Source organism: Mirounga angustirostris, unplaced genomic scaffold (assembly GCF_029215605.1).
Source record: "Mirounga angustirostris isolate CCGP_5_RB_7025 unplaced genomic scaffold, mMirAng1.0.hap1 SCAF_13, whole genome shotgun sequence".
Classification (NCBI taxonomy): Eukaryota; Metazoa; Chordata; class Mammalia; order Carnivora; family Phocidae; genus Mirounga; species Mirounga angustirostris.
The window spans coordinates 24,940,080-24,955,847 of record NW_026991721.1 but is presented as its reverse complement, the minus strand read 5'-3'; the positions used below and the strand labels follow the sequence as shown (position 1 = coordinate 24,955,847).

General features: G+C 50.5%; 1 protein-coding gene across 7 annotated transcripts in view; it reads right to left on the bottom strand.

Annotated features, from left to right (window-relative positions):
• ABTB2 (ankyrin repeat and BTB domain containing 2) overlaps nt 1–11,707 on the bottom strand; it is a 173,630-nt gene extending 161,923 nt beyond the window's left edge. For 3 of the 7 annotated variants that reach the window (XM_064576682.1, XM_064576681.1, XM_064576680.1), the window contains exon 1: nt 10,407–11,706. In XM_064576682.1, the coding sequence (XP_064432752.1) occupies nt 10,407–11,289 (883 nt within the window). In that variant the 5' untranslated portion in view covers nt 11,290–11,706. Of the gene's footprint in view, nt 1–10,406 lie in introns of all 7 variants that reach the window. The other 4 variants (XM_045893922.3, XM_064576683.1, XM_064576684.1 and 1 more) reach the window with 2 other exon arrangements.
• Between the last annotated feature and the right edge of the window lie 4,061 nt (nt 11,708–15,768).

Genomic DNA, 15,768 nt, shown 5'->3' with positions numbered 1-15,768 from the left:
CTGCTCCAGCCTGGCTGGCCTCGCTGTGATTCTCCCAGCATGCCTTATTCTTCCTCCTTATCCCCCAGGCCTACTCCCTCCCATCCCCCTGGGCCTCTTTCACCAGACCTGGAAGAGTGCCAAGCACATAGTAAGCCCTCAGTAAATATTTGTTGGATGAACAAGTAGATGTACCCTAACCTCAACTCTTGGCCTCTCCGGTGCGCCCAACCCCTGCGACCCACCACCTGTCTCCTCAAAGCCCGACGTGGTAGAAGGCACACAGGTCTCTCCGAGAATACTTTGTACAAGCACCCACTAGACAGGTCAGGTTCACCATGATGCCTTTTCAGAGGCAGCTCTACCATGGAGCGTGCTCACCTGCTACTGAGTTGGGTCCCAGCATCATTCTGGCCTGCCCTGCCTGTCCTGGGAGGATTACATCCAGAAGAACAGCTGCAAGTAACTTGCTTCCAAAGTGTGTACTCGTGTACAACTTGATATACCCAGCTGAGATGAGTGAAAGAAGCAGCACGAGGCCCCTGGTTTTCACAGAAGCAACTTTTGGGGCTGTCCTGTCTCCTTCTTGAGAATATTTTATTCATTTTCAACTTGGGGATTCTTCTGGTGGATGGGCTGGTGGGGAAGAGGTTGATAAGCCACTCCATTGGCAGAGCCTCTCAAGGTGAGCTTCCCAAGCCCTGCTCAAACTTTGTGGTTGCAGGGTAAACTGGGGGTCAGAACCCATGCACCTAGGACTGCTGAGCTCCATGTCCTAGTGCTTGGAGTTGCTGGAAGCCTGTCATCCCCACTTACTCTTACTTTCCCTCCTCTTTGAAAAACCGGCCCTGCCAACTGCAACAAACAGCATTTAAAAATATCTTGCTGGATTATACAGCCCTGCTTTCTAAATTCCTCACAATGCCTGTCTCTGTCCCACATAGTATGAAGACGGGTGTAGCGTATTTAATTTTTTTTTTCTAGCTGCTCCCCTGCTATAAATACCCAAGTCTGGGTAGGCGGGCCTCAAACACTGGCTGCATGAAGTCACCTCGGAGGGAGCGGATCCCACCACAGTGCCGGCCCGCCAGGGTCTGGACGCAGCTGTTGAGCATTGAAGTGCTGGGTCGGCCAGGAGACGACAGAACTATCCCTCTGATATGGGGGGCGCGGGGTGAAATGTCTAATACAGTAATTGCAGTTAATCCCAATACGGAAAAAGATGGTGTTTAGTCCTACTACCCAGCCAGATCTTCAGAGAGCGTGTCCAGCTCCATCCCGGGCTGTTTCTTTCCCAAGGATACTAATCACAGGGCTTGACCTTAGGAAAATGATTTCACAGTGTCCTTGTGGGGTCTAGAAACATCATCAGAGACAGAAGGGCCCTTGGAGAATCTAGCCCAACCTCTTCACACCACAGATAAAGCAACAGAGAGCCAAGAAGACAGAGTGATTCACTCCGGGTCACGGAGGGGCCATGCTCCAACACAGAATTTTCTGGATCCAAACCCTCTGCTCTCTGAACTGGATTGTCCTAGATGCTTGTGCACATATAGTTGCTTGGTGTGTGAGCTTCAGCTTGTGTTTATTAACAACTCTCCTCACAGAAAATGCTGATTTTCACATTTTAAAAGATACTAAAAAAATTTTTTTTTCATTTTGAACAAAAACTTGGCCTCAGTTTCAGGGATGATTTTTATGCACTAAAAGTTTGTTTTGCCCTCTTTGAGGTCTAATTTAATCTCTCCCCACCCTAATCTTGTCTATCTGGTACTTCCAAGTTTAGTTCCCCTATTTAATTTTCCCATAATGGACCTAAACCCACCCCCCTCTCCTCAACTCACTTCTGGAAAAAAATGGACCCCAAGTCATTAACCACAAAAGACTATAAGATAAATATATATATATATATATTTATATATATATATATTTCATTCATGAGCTCTTTTTCAAATGACAAGAAAATTCCTTCACTGGGGTCAGGAAAAGCACAGCAGTTATTAGCTAGGCCATTGATGATCTATCACATTTTATTATTGTCAGTGGAATTCAGCTGGACCCCAGGGAGTCCAATCCAGATGGCGTGGAGTGACAGAGTGGTTCCACCAGATCAAACATTTAACAAGACTGAAATCTTTATTATCATTGCTCTGGAAATACCCTCCGAGAATTGGAAGGTGACTAAACCTCTCTGAGAACTGACCTACTATTTCCAAAATGATCAACGCTAAACTGGAAATTGAACACATCAAGTCAGATACTCATTACCGAAGAAAATATCTTACCCTGCTTTATGTCCCTCTCCACCTCCAGATTTGAGAACCCTGCCTTGGCAAGAGTCAATCCGATGGCCTCATTTAATGAGTCCGTCAGCCCTGACCTTCATTTGGTACCGTGATTGCTCTCGCCTGAAATGCTCCGTTCAGGGCCCTGGGAAGAAATGACAAGTCTGAAGCCAAGTTGAATGGGAGAAGCAAGGTGGATGGAAGCCTTGTTCTTCATGCCCTCTCAGCCCAGGTCTGCTCACTCAGTCTTCTCTCATTCCTTGTACCGCTAGGACAACGGACGGGGGGCACTGCTGAGGCCAAGCTTCCAATCAACAAGAGGGGTAACGGGAGGTCTGGGGCTGTGGCTAAGATGCGCTCGGGGAGCAGACACACTCGATTTCTGAATTATAAAAATGAGTATTGGAAAGCTCTCTTCCTGTACTCTGGCAGACTTCTTAACATCTGGATAAAAGATGTGGGAAAGTTGTCCCTTTTCGCTGTGTTATCTGCCCTGCTCTCCCCGTCCTGCATCTGAACCTTCTGGCCTTTGGCTTCCAGGTCTCTGCGCACATCGTTCCCTCCTCTGGAAGCCTCTGTGCTCCCCGCACTGCCTCCCCGCCCCTGTCACGGCCCTGCCCGCCCCAATCCCACTGGCCCTGATGCCACATCCGCATAAGGCAGCCCTGCCTCCCAGCCAGCCAGGCCTCCTCTCTTTCCCCTTTGAGCTCTCTCGTCACCAAGAGCTTCCAGGTCCCCATCTATAGGGCAGACACGACATCCACCTCACAGGAGGGCTTGGGAGCAGAAATGAAACAGCTGATGGAAAGCAATCAGCGCCGCCCTTGCCGACTGCAGCCAGCGACCCCGGCCTGCAGCCAGCGACCCCGGACTGCCTTGTAAGGATCTGGGCGTGTGCTCTGCTTTCCCTCCTAGACCCTCCGCTCCCTGACAGGGGAGATCAACTCTTGCCCTCCTCCAGCTTGTCTCCATGGCCTCATCCGCAGCTGGCTCTCGGTAAGCAGCCGATTAATGAGGCCGGCGTGGCATTTCTCGGCTTCCTGGGGCCGTGCTCCTTCGGCTTCTCCTCCCAGTTCGGCCTTTGGCTCCAAACATGTCGCCAAAGCTGCAAAACCATTTAGGCTTTTTTTTTTTTAAAACAAGCAAGAAGACCACAAACTATGTTTACACGACAAGCCAGCAAAACACAAAACACCTGCTGTCCCGTGGCTCGGGACTTGGCAGCTGCAACAAGCGGGGTCCAATATCCACAGTGGAGTTGCTCCCTGGGGCCCGGGACCTTGCGTGCACGCTACCGTGGTCCTCGGCGCAGGGGGCGGACAGAGCTCGGGGAGAGGGGTCTGATCTCGCTGCCCCCTGCCCGCCCGCTTCATCTTGGGGTCAGTCGGGCCATAGCTGAGCAGGGTGCGAGGGTGCTTTTTCCAGATTCCATAACTTCCTTCTACCTATTAGTCACCAAGGAAAGCCTTGTGACTCATCCTCGTCACCCTGGGATTTGGGTCACGATCCTCCCCTGCCCTAGAGACTCCCACTATGACAAAAAGCAAACATGACCAGCACATTCAACACAAGTCTGCAAAAATACAGCAATAATTAGAATCAATATTTTATGTGCCAGAGTACAAGGTTCCTTACGGAGGCTTTTAGTTACTCTTTTCAGTCCTATTACAGAGCAGCGTTTCTCAATCAGTGGTGATTTTGCCCCCCAAGGGACATCTGGCAACGTCTAGACACGCTTTTGCTGGCCACGGCTGGCAGCAGAGGGGCCAGAACAGAGGGCAGGCAGGGTCTAGCGTCTAGGGGGTAGAGGCCCGGATGCTACTGAGCATCCCACAATGCACAGGACCGCCCCCACAACAAAAACTACCCAGTCCAACCTGTCAACAGTGACAAGGCTTGAGAAATCCTGTTATAGAGAAGGAAACTGAGGCACACAGCCCTCAAGTAAGGGTGCCAGGAAGGACACCCAGACAGTCCAACCCCGAGCTCTGCTCTTCATGCTGAGCCCAGCATCTCGGCCATCCCGGGAGCCCCCACTCTGTACCGAGTGCAGCGCCCCACGCAGAAGAACCAGCCCCTCATTTTACTGTAGCTCAACGGAGATCTGGAGCAACTTTCCCGGAGGCAAAGCAATTTGGGCCCCAACCCAGACTTCAAAGCCAAAGCATTTCGGTGCTTGCCACATGGGCTTCTTCTCTCCCCAGGCTCCCAGCACTGACATTTCGCCCCATGAGGACTACACCGTAGCAGACTCTGAGGAATTCCTAAAGGCTTTTTTGCCAACTCCAGAGTCAGTGAGCTGAGCTCCCAGAGACCAGTGGCCTAAACACAGGCTCCCTTGGGGTGCATTGCCTACTGCGTTTCCTCCTTTCCTGAACTGACTCACCCTCCATAAGAGTTTGGCAGTGGAGGCCGCAGCTTTTCCATTCAGCTGGGCTCACTGCTCACCAAGCAGCTGACACGTGCAAGGCCCTCCCTGGGCAGGAGAGCTCCCTCTCCCCTCAGGAACAGCAATCATGGCTCCTTAGGATCGATGGCACCTGCCGAGCATGCTCGGGGACAGCTGGGAGGCTGCAGTTAAGCACAGTAACCGGGCCTCCTTTGGGGGCAGACCCGTGCCTGGATCTTAATACCCGGTTTTCACCATTAGTTATGAAGATTCACTGGCCTAATGCATTTAGGGTGCCTGGACACAGCAAGCCGCCAACAAACAAAATCTATAATAAATACTGCTGTCACTAAGAGTTTGGTGGGGAGGGTCACATACTGACCAGTTCCCCACACCTTTATTTCTATAACTCTTCACAGGAAAAGCACAGGCCTAAGGCTTGAGCAATCCGGGGCTCTGTCCTGGCATGGCTGTGACCTCGCTGTGAATTCTGGGAAAGGGCGTCCTGTTCCATGGATTTTTATGGGGACCCGGTAAGGTCACGGATGAAAAATGTTTAAGGTGCTGCACAGGGTGTGGAAGTGTGGAGACAGGCCAAAGCGCCCACCCCCTGTCCTGTCTGGCAAAGGCCAGATACAGACAGTGGGGCGGATAAAGACCACTGGGATGCTTAGGAGAAGGGGGAGAAGGGGGAAGGGAAGGTCCACCTCTCATGGAGACCTGGGGATTAGAAGCAAGGTATCTCTGGCTTGTTTTGGAACTTCAGTGTTGCTCGTGCATCCCAGGAGTGTCTTGGCAGTCGATTGCCTTAGTTCCTTCTCAGACTGGAGGCAGGGGGTGGAACCTTTTCTGAGCAATAGTCATCAACCGAGATTGCCCTCTGGGGCAGCTCTGTGGGCAAGGGAGGTGTGGGGTTGCTATTCTTAGGGGAACTTGCTGCCTCCATCTCTCAACTCAATCCTCCCGTTGATTTATCTGCTGCCTATTAACTTCTGCTTTGACACCCCCACTTTGGGTACTGTACCCTGAAGGGATCCCCTATTTACCTTTGAAATACAAATGAAACCCCTCCATTTACATTTACTCATCACAGCTGGCCTTGGGAACCCTTCAAGAAATTAGAGTATCAAAGGCTGAATGATGTCCCTAAGGCTTAGGAACCCCCAAAATGCTGCCTCTGCTCATCAAGCACTTGAAACTTTCTGCCATGGTGTAAAAGGGGGAAGGTTCTTCCATAGTGTCAAAGGATTTCAAATCAACTTTCTGGAATTAAACATCTGTGTGGTGGAATCATTTATTTGCCCGACGAGTATGTATGGAGCACCTACTACGCACCAGGTGCCATGTAGGGCATCGGGGAAGACAACGAGCTCACAGTTGGGTGGGAGGGACAGACCTGAGCAAGAAACGATAGGCACATATGCTCTGGGTGCTGCGGAAACGTGGAGGAGGGGCGGCTTTTCCAGTCGGGGCGGGGGTGGGGGTGTGTGTGGAGGAGTCAGGTAAAGCCTTCTGGAAAAAGCAGAACAACTCCACCTTGTTCCTCCAACTACTTGAGGCTGGGTTGCATTTCTCAGGCATTCAAGGGGGGAAAAATAAGTTTTCATTTCCAAAGCTTGCTTTCAGTTTTACCAGCTCCCTTGACTTCAATAAAATAGTCCAAGAGAAGCTGCCCTCCTCCCTCAGACTACCCAGGTGTGGAAACTGATTAAATAGCAACTAGTGGCTCAATTAACCCTTGTCCCCTTCGTTGATGATCTCAGGGAAATCTCCTTATAACCTCCTTGCTGTGTCCTACAGAACGACACATTCCCCGCTGAAGATGCAGCCCTTGTATTTCTTGGCCATAAATGAGATTGTTGGGTCTTGCCTCAGATGATAAATAACTGAATAATTCAGAAAAGTCCCCAGTCACTATATTTGCTGAGAGATTCTTCAATAGCAGTGGTACTGATACTATTACTAGTGACATGCCTGAGAGGCCCTCCTTGGCTGTCATTTAGATTAGCTCTAGTCACACTATCCCATTACCTTGTCTTTTTTAGTAACATTTACTACTAAGGGTAAATCCCTATTTGTCACTGGTTTATAAGCTTCATGAGAGGAAGACCCCCCTCCCCCTCTCCACTTAATCTATAGCACTTTTTTTTTTTATGCCTCCCCCTCTTTTTTTTTTTTTTTTTTAAAGATTTTATTTATTTGACAGAGCACAAGCAGAGGGAGAGAGAGGGAGAAGCAGGTTCCCTACTGAGCAAGGAGCCCGATATGGGACTCGATCCCAGGACCCTGGGATCATGACCTGGGCCGAAGGCAGCCGCTTAACCGACTGAGCCACCCAGGCGTCCCAATCTATAGCACTTTTAACAGCGATGGGCACAGGGTCAGTGTCAGTAAATATTTGTTGAATGAACTACCATTTACTGAGCATTTACTATGTGCTAAGATTTTCAGCCCTATGATCTCACCCAATCCTTATGATCTCATACCAACCTCCTGAGTTAGGTGCTGTTATTACCCCCATTTTACAGATGACAATGGTTAAGAACTATGCCCCGGGTCACTCTTATAAACAGCAGAGGTGAGCTCCAAACCCTGTGACTCCAGCGTTTGCACTCCTTACCTCTGATGGGGCTACTCTTGTGCACTTCCTGGTGACTGATTTGGAGTAAGAATATTCCAGCAAAATCCTCTCATTTCACATGCAGTCTTGGAACTGAAGAGGATTTCTCAAATGCTTTGAACACTCGTGAAAGCTTCGTAAGACAAACAGCCAAGAAGAAACCCAGGAGTGAGTCTCGGTATCAAACTCACACACAGGGATAAGAAAGAGCGGGCAGGGAGGAGGGGGGCAGTGAACCAGAGAAGTTTCTATTTTCTGCCAGCTCCGTGCTTATAAATAGCACCCTATTAGAGTGGTTTCTCTACCTCCCATAAGGAAGCCACGGAGATACCATCCCTTAACGACACTGCCCTGGGAACACGGACCTCAATACCAAATGAGCAAGTGACAGAGAACTCCTGCCGCTCTGTGAAGCTGAGATCATGTTGTATAAACACTACAGAACTTTTGTCATCCATCTTGGGCTGAGCAAAACCATATTTGCCCAGCACTCTGAGTAATGGCCAGGAGTAGATGGGTTAGGGCTCTTAAATTCCTGGTTGGAAGACATTAAAAGTTTAAGAGCCCTATATAGCTGAGTCAAATGCATGTGCCCATGCTGTATAATTAGCAGGCACAACAACAATAAAGATATAATTGAAAGGGAAGACCAGCAGGGCAAGAATGCGAACCGACACCCTCCTCCCGGGTGTAGCCTCTTCTCCCTTGGACCTCAGCTGCGTAAACGGTAACCTTGCCGGCGCTCGGCTTCAGTGTGGCAAAGGTTTGGATCTCCCATTCCTTCCCTGAGCAATTTGTTTCCCTCTGAAGTCAGCTTTCAGGCATAAGTAATTCACTGCTCCTCTACTAAACATTCATTTCACTTTGTCTAAACAGACTTCTTAAATCAGCCTAGTTATTGTTTACGGAGGCCACCAGCAGGATCTCATGTATAAAAAAATGAGCATCCATGATCCTAAGTGGAAGCAAATGGTCACCCAGCCTGCAAGAGACTTCCCAGGAGACCAGGGAAGGCACAGAGGGAGACGCTTGCTCTGGACATCCAGGGAACTTTGCTGTCACATGGAGTCCTGCTGTCTTGACTACCATGGCTTGAGAAGGGTTGTTTGGAGTAGGGGAGGAGGGTCAGTGATGGGGTCAAAAACTCATCCTGTAAAGAAAATCCCAAGGAGTGATGGCCCTAGATAAGAAACGGTGCTTTGGGATAAGCCCTTTAGTGGAGGACACCCGTGTTCTAGCAATTTCTGGCTACTTTGCATTTTCATGGGATCCTGGAGGAGCAGCTGTTCTTTCTTGCTTCAATTTGCAGTTGGAAAAACTGAGAAGTTCTTCTACCTGCTGGGCGCCAGCTGTGCATGAAGGACATTTTTGGTTCCGTTGGGCACCCCTTGTTCCATTTTTGTTCTAGTCTGGTTTATAGGCTCGGGGCCTCCGTCTTTTCTGCTAAGGAGCTTTCCTTCTTTGAGCTCAGTCTGGGCCTCCCCCTCAGCCCAAAGTACAGGACTCTCCCCTGGGCTATGATGGTGGGTGGAAATCCCCCTGCCCTCCACTTCCTCTCCTGGAGCTCATGTTCCCGGTGTTGATACCACAAACTCAGAAGGCAAAGCACAATTACCAGCTGTGACATCAACACAGATTCTGGGCTGACCTCAACTCTGACCTAAGAGGAGGAAAATTAAAAGGCAAATGCTCTTCTATTCCAGGCATCTCCTTTGGTGGTGCCAGAATTAAAACTCAAACCAAGGAAGGGCTAAGCAAAGCCATGCTGCTACATACAATCTCCAAAATGAGGCCTTAGGTGTCAGCTGCCCTCCTTGGAAACTGGACTCCTAAGAATGAAGCTGTGTCCGCTCCTCTGATGGCTAAAAGCTTGAACTCTGGAGCCTGCCCAGGCTCAAAGTTCAGGTTTGTCACTTAATATCTGTGTATCTTGGGTAAATTCCTTAACTGCTGTGTACCTTGGTTTCCCCATCAGTATAATGAGGATCATACTAGAGAGTACCTACCTAATAGAGTTGCTAGGATTTCTTGAGTTAACGTATAAAGTGCTAAGAATAGTGACTGCCATCATGTTAAGTGCTCACTTTGCATTTTAGCTATTTTGATGTTAAACCACGTTTAAATTTGACTCCCTTTATCCCTTCTCAGCACCCACCCGGCCTCTTCCACGGACTACTTATTTACCACCAAGGGCTGTCCCCAAAATGGCCTTCCAATCAGATTGCAAGGATGTCTAGCCATAGTACCATTCTAAATAATTTATGGTTTGCTGACTTCTGAAATTGGAGTCTGGTAGGCAGTTTGCTGTTAAATGTATGTCACACCCTAACCTTACCAGGGAGAAGGTCAAGTGCTTCCCTCCACCCTTTGCACTGAAGCCTTGTCATCCCTCAGAGAAATGCAACTACCCAGTGTGGTTCCTTTCTCAGACTCCACATCATGCAGCTGCCCATCCCCCACATCTCTTCCCCATAACCAAGTTTACTGGGTCATCATTTCTTTTAGGAAAGCCCACAAGGTTGTGCATTTAATACAACACTGAGCACAGACAGTTAAGAACCCACCACTACTTCTCCGCCTTCCAGGAGGAGGCCTGAAGTGCATCCTTCAGGCCTGCAAAGCCCCAGGCAGCTGCACCTGATCCTGGGCTTCCCGCTCCCTTCCTCCCGTCCCACTTATCCAAGGCTCAGGTCTTAGAGTTTGGACCCTCTGGCTGCTGCTATTGGGCCGAAGAGATCCAGGGTCAGAGCCACAGTCCACCTGCTCTGCTGCTGGGGAAAGACCCTTAGAGATCCAGTCAGGCAAGGCAAAGAGCGGCAGGGCAGGCAGCCTCGCGGCAAGGAAGGTTCAGGAATGGCTTGGTCAAGAGCCTCAATCACTGAACAGCACCCAGACAGTGACAATGCCGCGAGGAATAGGATGTAGTACATCAATCTCAGCTTTATCCTCCGAAAGCCAGTCACCCCAAGAACGATCTTTGCGAAGAGCCATTCGATGGACTCCACCCACAGAACAAACGTTTTCTCCCAGGTCCTGGCACACCCACCAGCTTCAACCTAGGAAATTCACCCCGTGGGTAGCCCAGGGCGGGAATTCTCTGCCATCCGTCCACGGCCGAGGCCCACACACTTACCATTGGCGTTCTTGCCGCAGATGAGATGTTCATAGGGCTGCAGGACGCCCCAGAGCTCGGCGTCGTTGTTGATGACCATCTCCAGGGCCTCGGCGGACACCTCCCCGCCCCCGGCCCCTCCACCATCAGGGCTCTGGCTGGCCAGCACCCTGGCCCGGATCTCCTCCACCAGGTTCTCCATGCAGGCCGTGAGCGAGATGGCCGCGTACTCGTGGATGCGCACGGAGATGCGGGTGTCCACCATCCAACGGAAGAAGCGGCCCACCGAGAAGGTGAGGCCACAGCGCGCCGACTTGCCGCGGCGCAGCCCGTCGCCGGCGCTCATGCTGTACAGGGACAGCGCCTTGACCGCGGCCAGCGCGCAGCTCTCGGCCAGCGCCCAGCTGTGCACCAGGCGCACGGCGCTCTGCACCTCGAAGCGGGTGCACTTGGCGTGCAGCACGCTCAGGCGCTGCGCCTCGCGGGCCACGCGGATGAGCGCCCTGCGGAGCAGCCCGGCCAGGCGCCGCACCCCCTCGGCGGAGAACAGGGGCAGCCGCCGGCCGCCGGCGCCTTTGCGAAGCACCCGGGCCACGTCTCCCTCCGTCCAGGGGAACTCCTCCAGCTCCGGGAGGCGCGGGCAGCGCGAGAAGAGGTCGGCCACTTCGGGGTCCTCGGGCAGCACCGTGTTCACCGTGTCCCAGCTGTTGTGGCGGCTGTTCATGGAGCCGGAGTAGCACCACCAGGCCGCCCCGCGGTGCTGCTGCGCCGAGGAGTTGAGCGCCTGAGAGTTGGACTTGGAGGACGAGAGGCTGAGGGAGCGGCACGAGTCCCCGGCCCCATACCCGGAGTCCAAGGTCAAGTCCTCCAGCGTCTTCAGAGTGGAGCTGTAGGTCCCGGCCATGGGGAGCCTGCCGGCGGCGGCCTCGCCGAGCGAGGGGCGCTCACAACTCCATGCTCCCTTCCCCAAGCGGGCAGGAACAGGCTCTAGGCTCTCCGGGGCGCCCTCCTTCCTCTCGGCGGCCACATCGCCCGCCCGGAGGCCGCGGGAAGGTGGGCGAGATTCTCGGCGGCCAGGGCTCCACGCGCCCCGCGTCCGACGCGAAGCTGTCACTGGAACAGCCCCCGCCGCTCCTCCTCGGCGATCCCCCCTGGCCCACCTCAGCCTCCCGCCAGCAGAGCGTCTGTCCGCAGAGAAGGAATCCCGGGAGAACAGGGCGGCGGCAGAAGGAGGAGGCGGCTCGCGGCGCCGCGCGAGTCCGGGACCAGCCGGCGAGAAAGCGCTCGGCAAACTTCTGCGCGGCGCCGGCGGCCCGCACAGCTGGGTACCCCGCCGCCGCCGCCGGCATGCAAATAACCCGAGGTGGCTCACCAATCATCGGCCGCGACGGGCAGGGGCTGCACCAATGATCTCCTCGAGGGGCGGTCACTATGCAGATTTCACGGGGCTGCGGGTGAAACCCCGCGGCGACGGGGGCGGGGCTGGAGGCCGAGGGTCGGGTGAAGCGGCTGGGATGAAGGTGGAGGAGGGGGAAGAGAGCCCGCGAGCCACCGGGCGCGCCGGGAAGTGCGAGCCGACACCGGGAAAGGAGGGGTCGAAGCTTTGGGCTCGGGAGCTGACGATTTAAAGGAAAATTTAAAGGAAAAGCCACTGTGCCCTAACCCCCTGCCCGCCGTCCAGGCTTTGGGCGTTCGCAGCCCCTTTTCAAGCCCTCTGCAGCCAAGCACCGAGGCTGACTTGAGTGTGGGTCCGGGGGGCGTGGGGGGAACAGCCGACTGGGGGAGGGGGGCACAAGCCAGGCACCGCACCTCTCTCCCGGACTTTCTGGCAGGCCCTTCCCGTTTCCTGAGATGAAACTCCACTTGTGTTTAGAGGGAGGAGGGACGTCCCTTCTTGCTTCTCCCGAATCCGTCTGGTTTTCTTTACGTTGCTATCCTAGGTTCCAGTCGGAGCAGATCTGACGAATAGACGGGCTGCAGGAGGTCTGTGGTCCCCCTCCCACCCCACCACGGGAAATTACGAAGTTTTCTGAGTATTAACTCTGGGGAGAGGGTCCTAACTTTTATCAGATTCTCAAAAGGGCCCGGGGCTTCCCTGTTACATCTGTACAGTCCTGCTGGCTGTCAGGTGCATCCTCTCTGTCCGAGGTGCGCATGTCCGAGTGTGTGTGTGAAGGTGAGAAATGTACCTAGCACTGGCCTGCGCTCCCAACACCTGGCTGCATGCCCCACCCCCTGACGGTGTGCCCATGGGCGAGCCCTGCGCCCCCTTGGGACTCGGTTTCCTCCAGGGTGAAATGAGTGCTGACCTCCAAGCAGCGCCGGGGTAAACACGTCTCAGGGCCTGTGTCCAGAAGCGGTCAGTCAGAGCGCTATTGGTTCCAGCAGATCCACGCCCAGTCCTCTCCGTCCGGCTGCGGTCCCGCAACTGTGCACACACACGTGCTCGAACGTGCATATGCCCCCCTTGACCGCAAAGTCAAGGAGGAGATTGTGCACGCGTTACCCCCAAGTTGGCCTCCCGCGCTCCTGAATGGTTCCTTTGTGCTGTATTTTACACAGTTCCAACCTCGGGCCGTGAGTTGGATACGAGCTGGAAATGTCTGGTTTGCCTCTTTCCTTCTGAAATTAATGGCCCTTGCCCTGTGAAACTCCTTTTTCTGTAGCAGTTTGGCTTAAATTTTCTTTTCTGCGGATCTTTATTGATGCAATATTGCCGCCTCGTGGTCAGAAGTGGGAACGGAGTCAAGGGTGGAAGTAATACGAAAGACACAAGTCCGCAGCGCTCAAGTTAAGAGGACACAAGATGGGACTACATTTGGTAGAACTGAGATAAGAAGTCAAAAGTGGGTATTGAGGTTCAACATGTCAAAAATTCGAAAACAAATTGGATGCAATTTAAAACTTATTAGGGGAAATATAATTTTAAAGCAAATGTCGCCCTCTAATGGACATTTAGAGGAAAGAAATTGCTCACAGGCCCGTCGGTTCTTTCTCTCTTTCTTTCTTTTTTCTTTCTTTCTCTCTCATTCTTTTTCTTTCTTTCCTTCCCTCCTTCCTTCCCGTCTTTCTTTCTTGTTTTTCTTGTCTTTCTTTCTTTCTTGTCTTCCTTTCTTTCATTCATTCTTTCTTGTGCACACCCTTAAGAAGCAGAGAAAATTTCTTAACTGGAAGCTTAAAACAGGGAACTGGGAAAGAGCAGATGCCGTTTATCTTATATTTAAATGACTTGATGACATAAAAGTGTAAAGACAATCAAACATGCCTACAGCCAAATTTCAGAATCTTGTGGATGTTAAACTACTCTGCAAAGATTTGTTCCGCAAAATTTAGCCATGGAAAATTCTACTGGAAAAACAATTGAGTTTCATTAATAAATAAATTACAAGGAGAGAAAGAGATGGTTAAGAACCTTATATACTAAAAAAGACTTAAGACATATAAACTAGTTAGTCATAATGTGTGGAATTTATTTGGAATTTGATTTTTTTAGAATCAATAAACATTTGACATTATGAAACAACTGGAAATCAGGAACATCACCCAGATCTTTGCTATTATGAAATCACTGTTACTTTTTTGATGTGGTAATGGTAGTGTGGTATATTTATTAAATATTCCTATCTTTTAGAGATACATAGAGAAATGTGTGTTGTAATTTTTTCATTAAAAAAAGGAAGAAAATTCTTATGGGAAAATCTGGTAAAGGGACTAGAAAGTTATGAAAGATGGTTAAGATTGTACATCTCTTGTCTTTCATATGTTCACCAAAGTCTTCTATTGCCAACTAGAGAACTGGACATACAGAGTAAACCCGAGTGTGTCTCCTTGTGTTTTGTGTGATGGGGGGAGAAAGAAACAGAGGAAGATAGAGGACAAGATACATTGAGCCATGTTAGAAATTAACCAACTGATCGATTTCAGTTAGTCATTTGGGAAGTTGGCAAGCAGGGTGAAAAACTTTGGATCAAGAAAGAAAAGACATGGCTTCTTATACATACGTGTGTGTGCTTAATTAAGGCAATCTGGTGGTAATGTGCTTAATGTTAGGAATGCAAATTATATTAGAAGAAGAGGAAGTATCATCCCAACCAGGCCTGGCCCAAACATCATTTTTGGAGAAAAATAATTGTCATGTAGCTGGACACGTTAAAAAGAACATGATGAAACCACAGCAAACATTGGGAGAATTCCCAGGGGAATGAGTAATTAAAAATCTGTGATTGCCCATGCAAAAATTATATAAGGGAGGAAGCTTGAAATACAGTTTAGAAACTTTACCTTGGCTGATGTCTCATATTTTGTTATACAGTTTCTTACAAAATCAAAATCAATCTGGAGATTAGGGGACAAAATACCCTGGAATTTATCTTGAAAGCGAAGAGGTTAAAACTAAGTACAGAGAGGACTCTCATATGAGAAAGGTAGCTTATGTCCTTGGCTTTAGAGAGTGGCCAAGTTTCTATTTAGTTTGTGGATCATTTTTGGTAAATTCTCTCAGTATTATTTATTGAATACCTACTGGGTCTGCCCTGTACTAGCACTACGGAGGTGCGTTAGACAATGTTCCTGCCATTAAAAAAAATCAACACACACACACACACACATGCCCAATATGCAGACAGACAAGCATATGAGACTAACTATTCTGCAAAAATATGCTTTGCAGAACTGCTCAGAAACCACCGACTAAGGGCCACTGCCAGTTCCTTGACTCACCACACAGGCTGCACCTAGAGGAGACATGGCACAAACACGAGGGAGAAAATACTCTGGAATGCAAGAAGGGTTGGAAAAGGTGCCATAGTTGTACAAGCACGTGATGGTTAGCAGAGAAGTTTTGTGGCGGAAAATCAAGCAGAACCCTCAGTTGTTGAAAAGGGAACCAATGGTGTGGAAACTGTGAGATAATCCTTCCATTCCATGCAGCCCATGTTAGCCCAATCCTGACACAGGGTTGTTGTTGTTGTTTCTCTCTCTCTCTCTCTTTTTTTCTGGACCTCATGACTAAAGAGATCTACAGATCATTTGGAACAAAGAGCCCCCAAGATGACCCAGGGAAAAAGAAATGCACTTCTCCCAAGCACATTCTGCAGAATGGTGTCAGGGGTTGGTTTGTGAAACAAGGATCAGTAGTTACGTTTGGGAATTTCTGCATTGTGTTTTTCCCTCTAGTATATTCATGATGGACAGTATTTTATTTCGGGCTCTTTCATATTTCCTTGAACCCAGCATATAGCAGGCTTAACTGGGCAGAGAACTCTTCCTGCCCTGGGGTTGCTGCAAAGGAACTGGGACTTTTTATTTAGCTCGAAGCAGAAAGGACAGTTACCATGCTTTATGAGTCTGCTCAGGCAGTGGTGGTAAGGCAGGACCCTTGGAA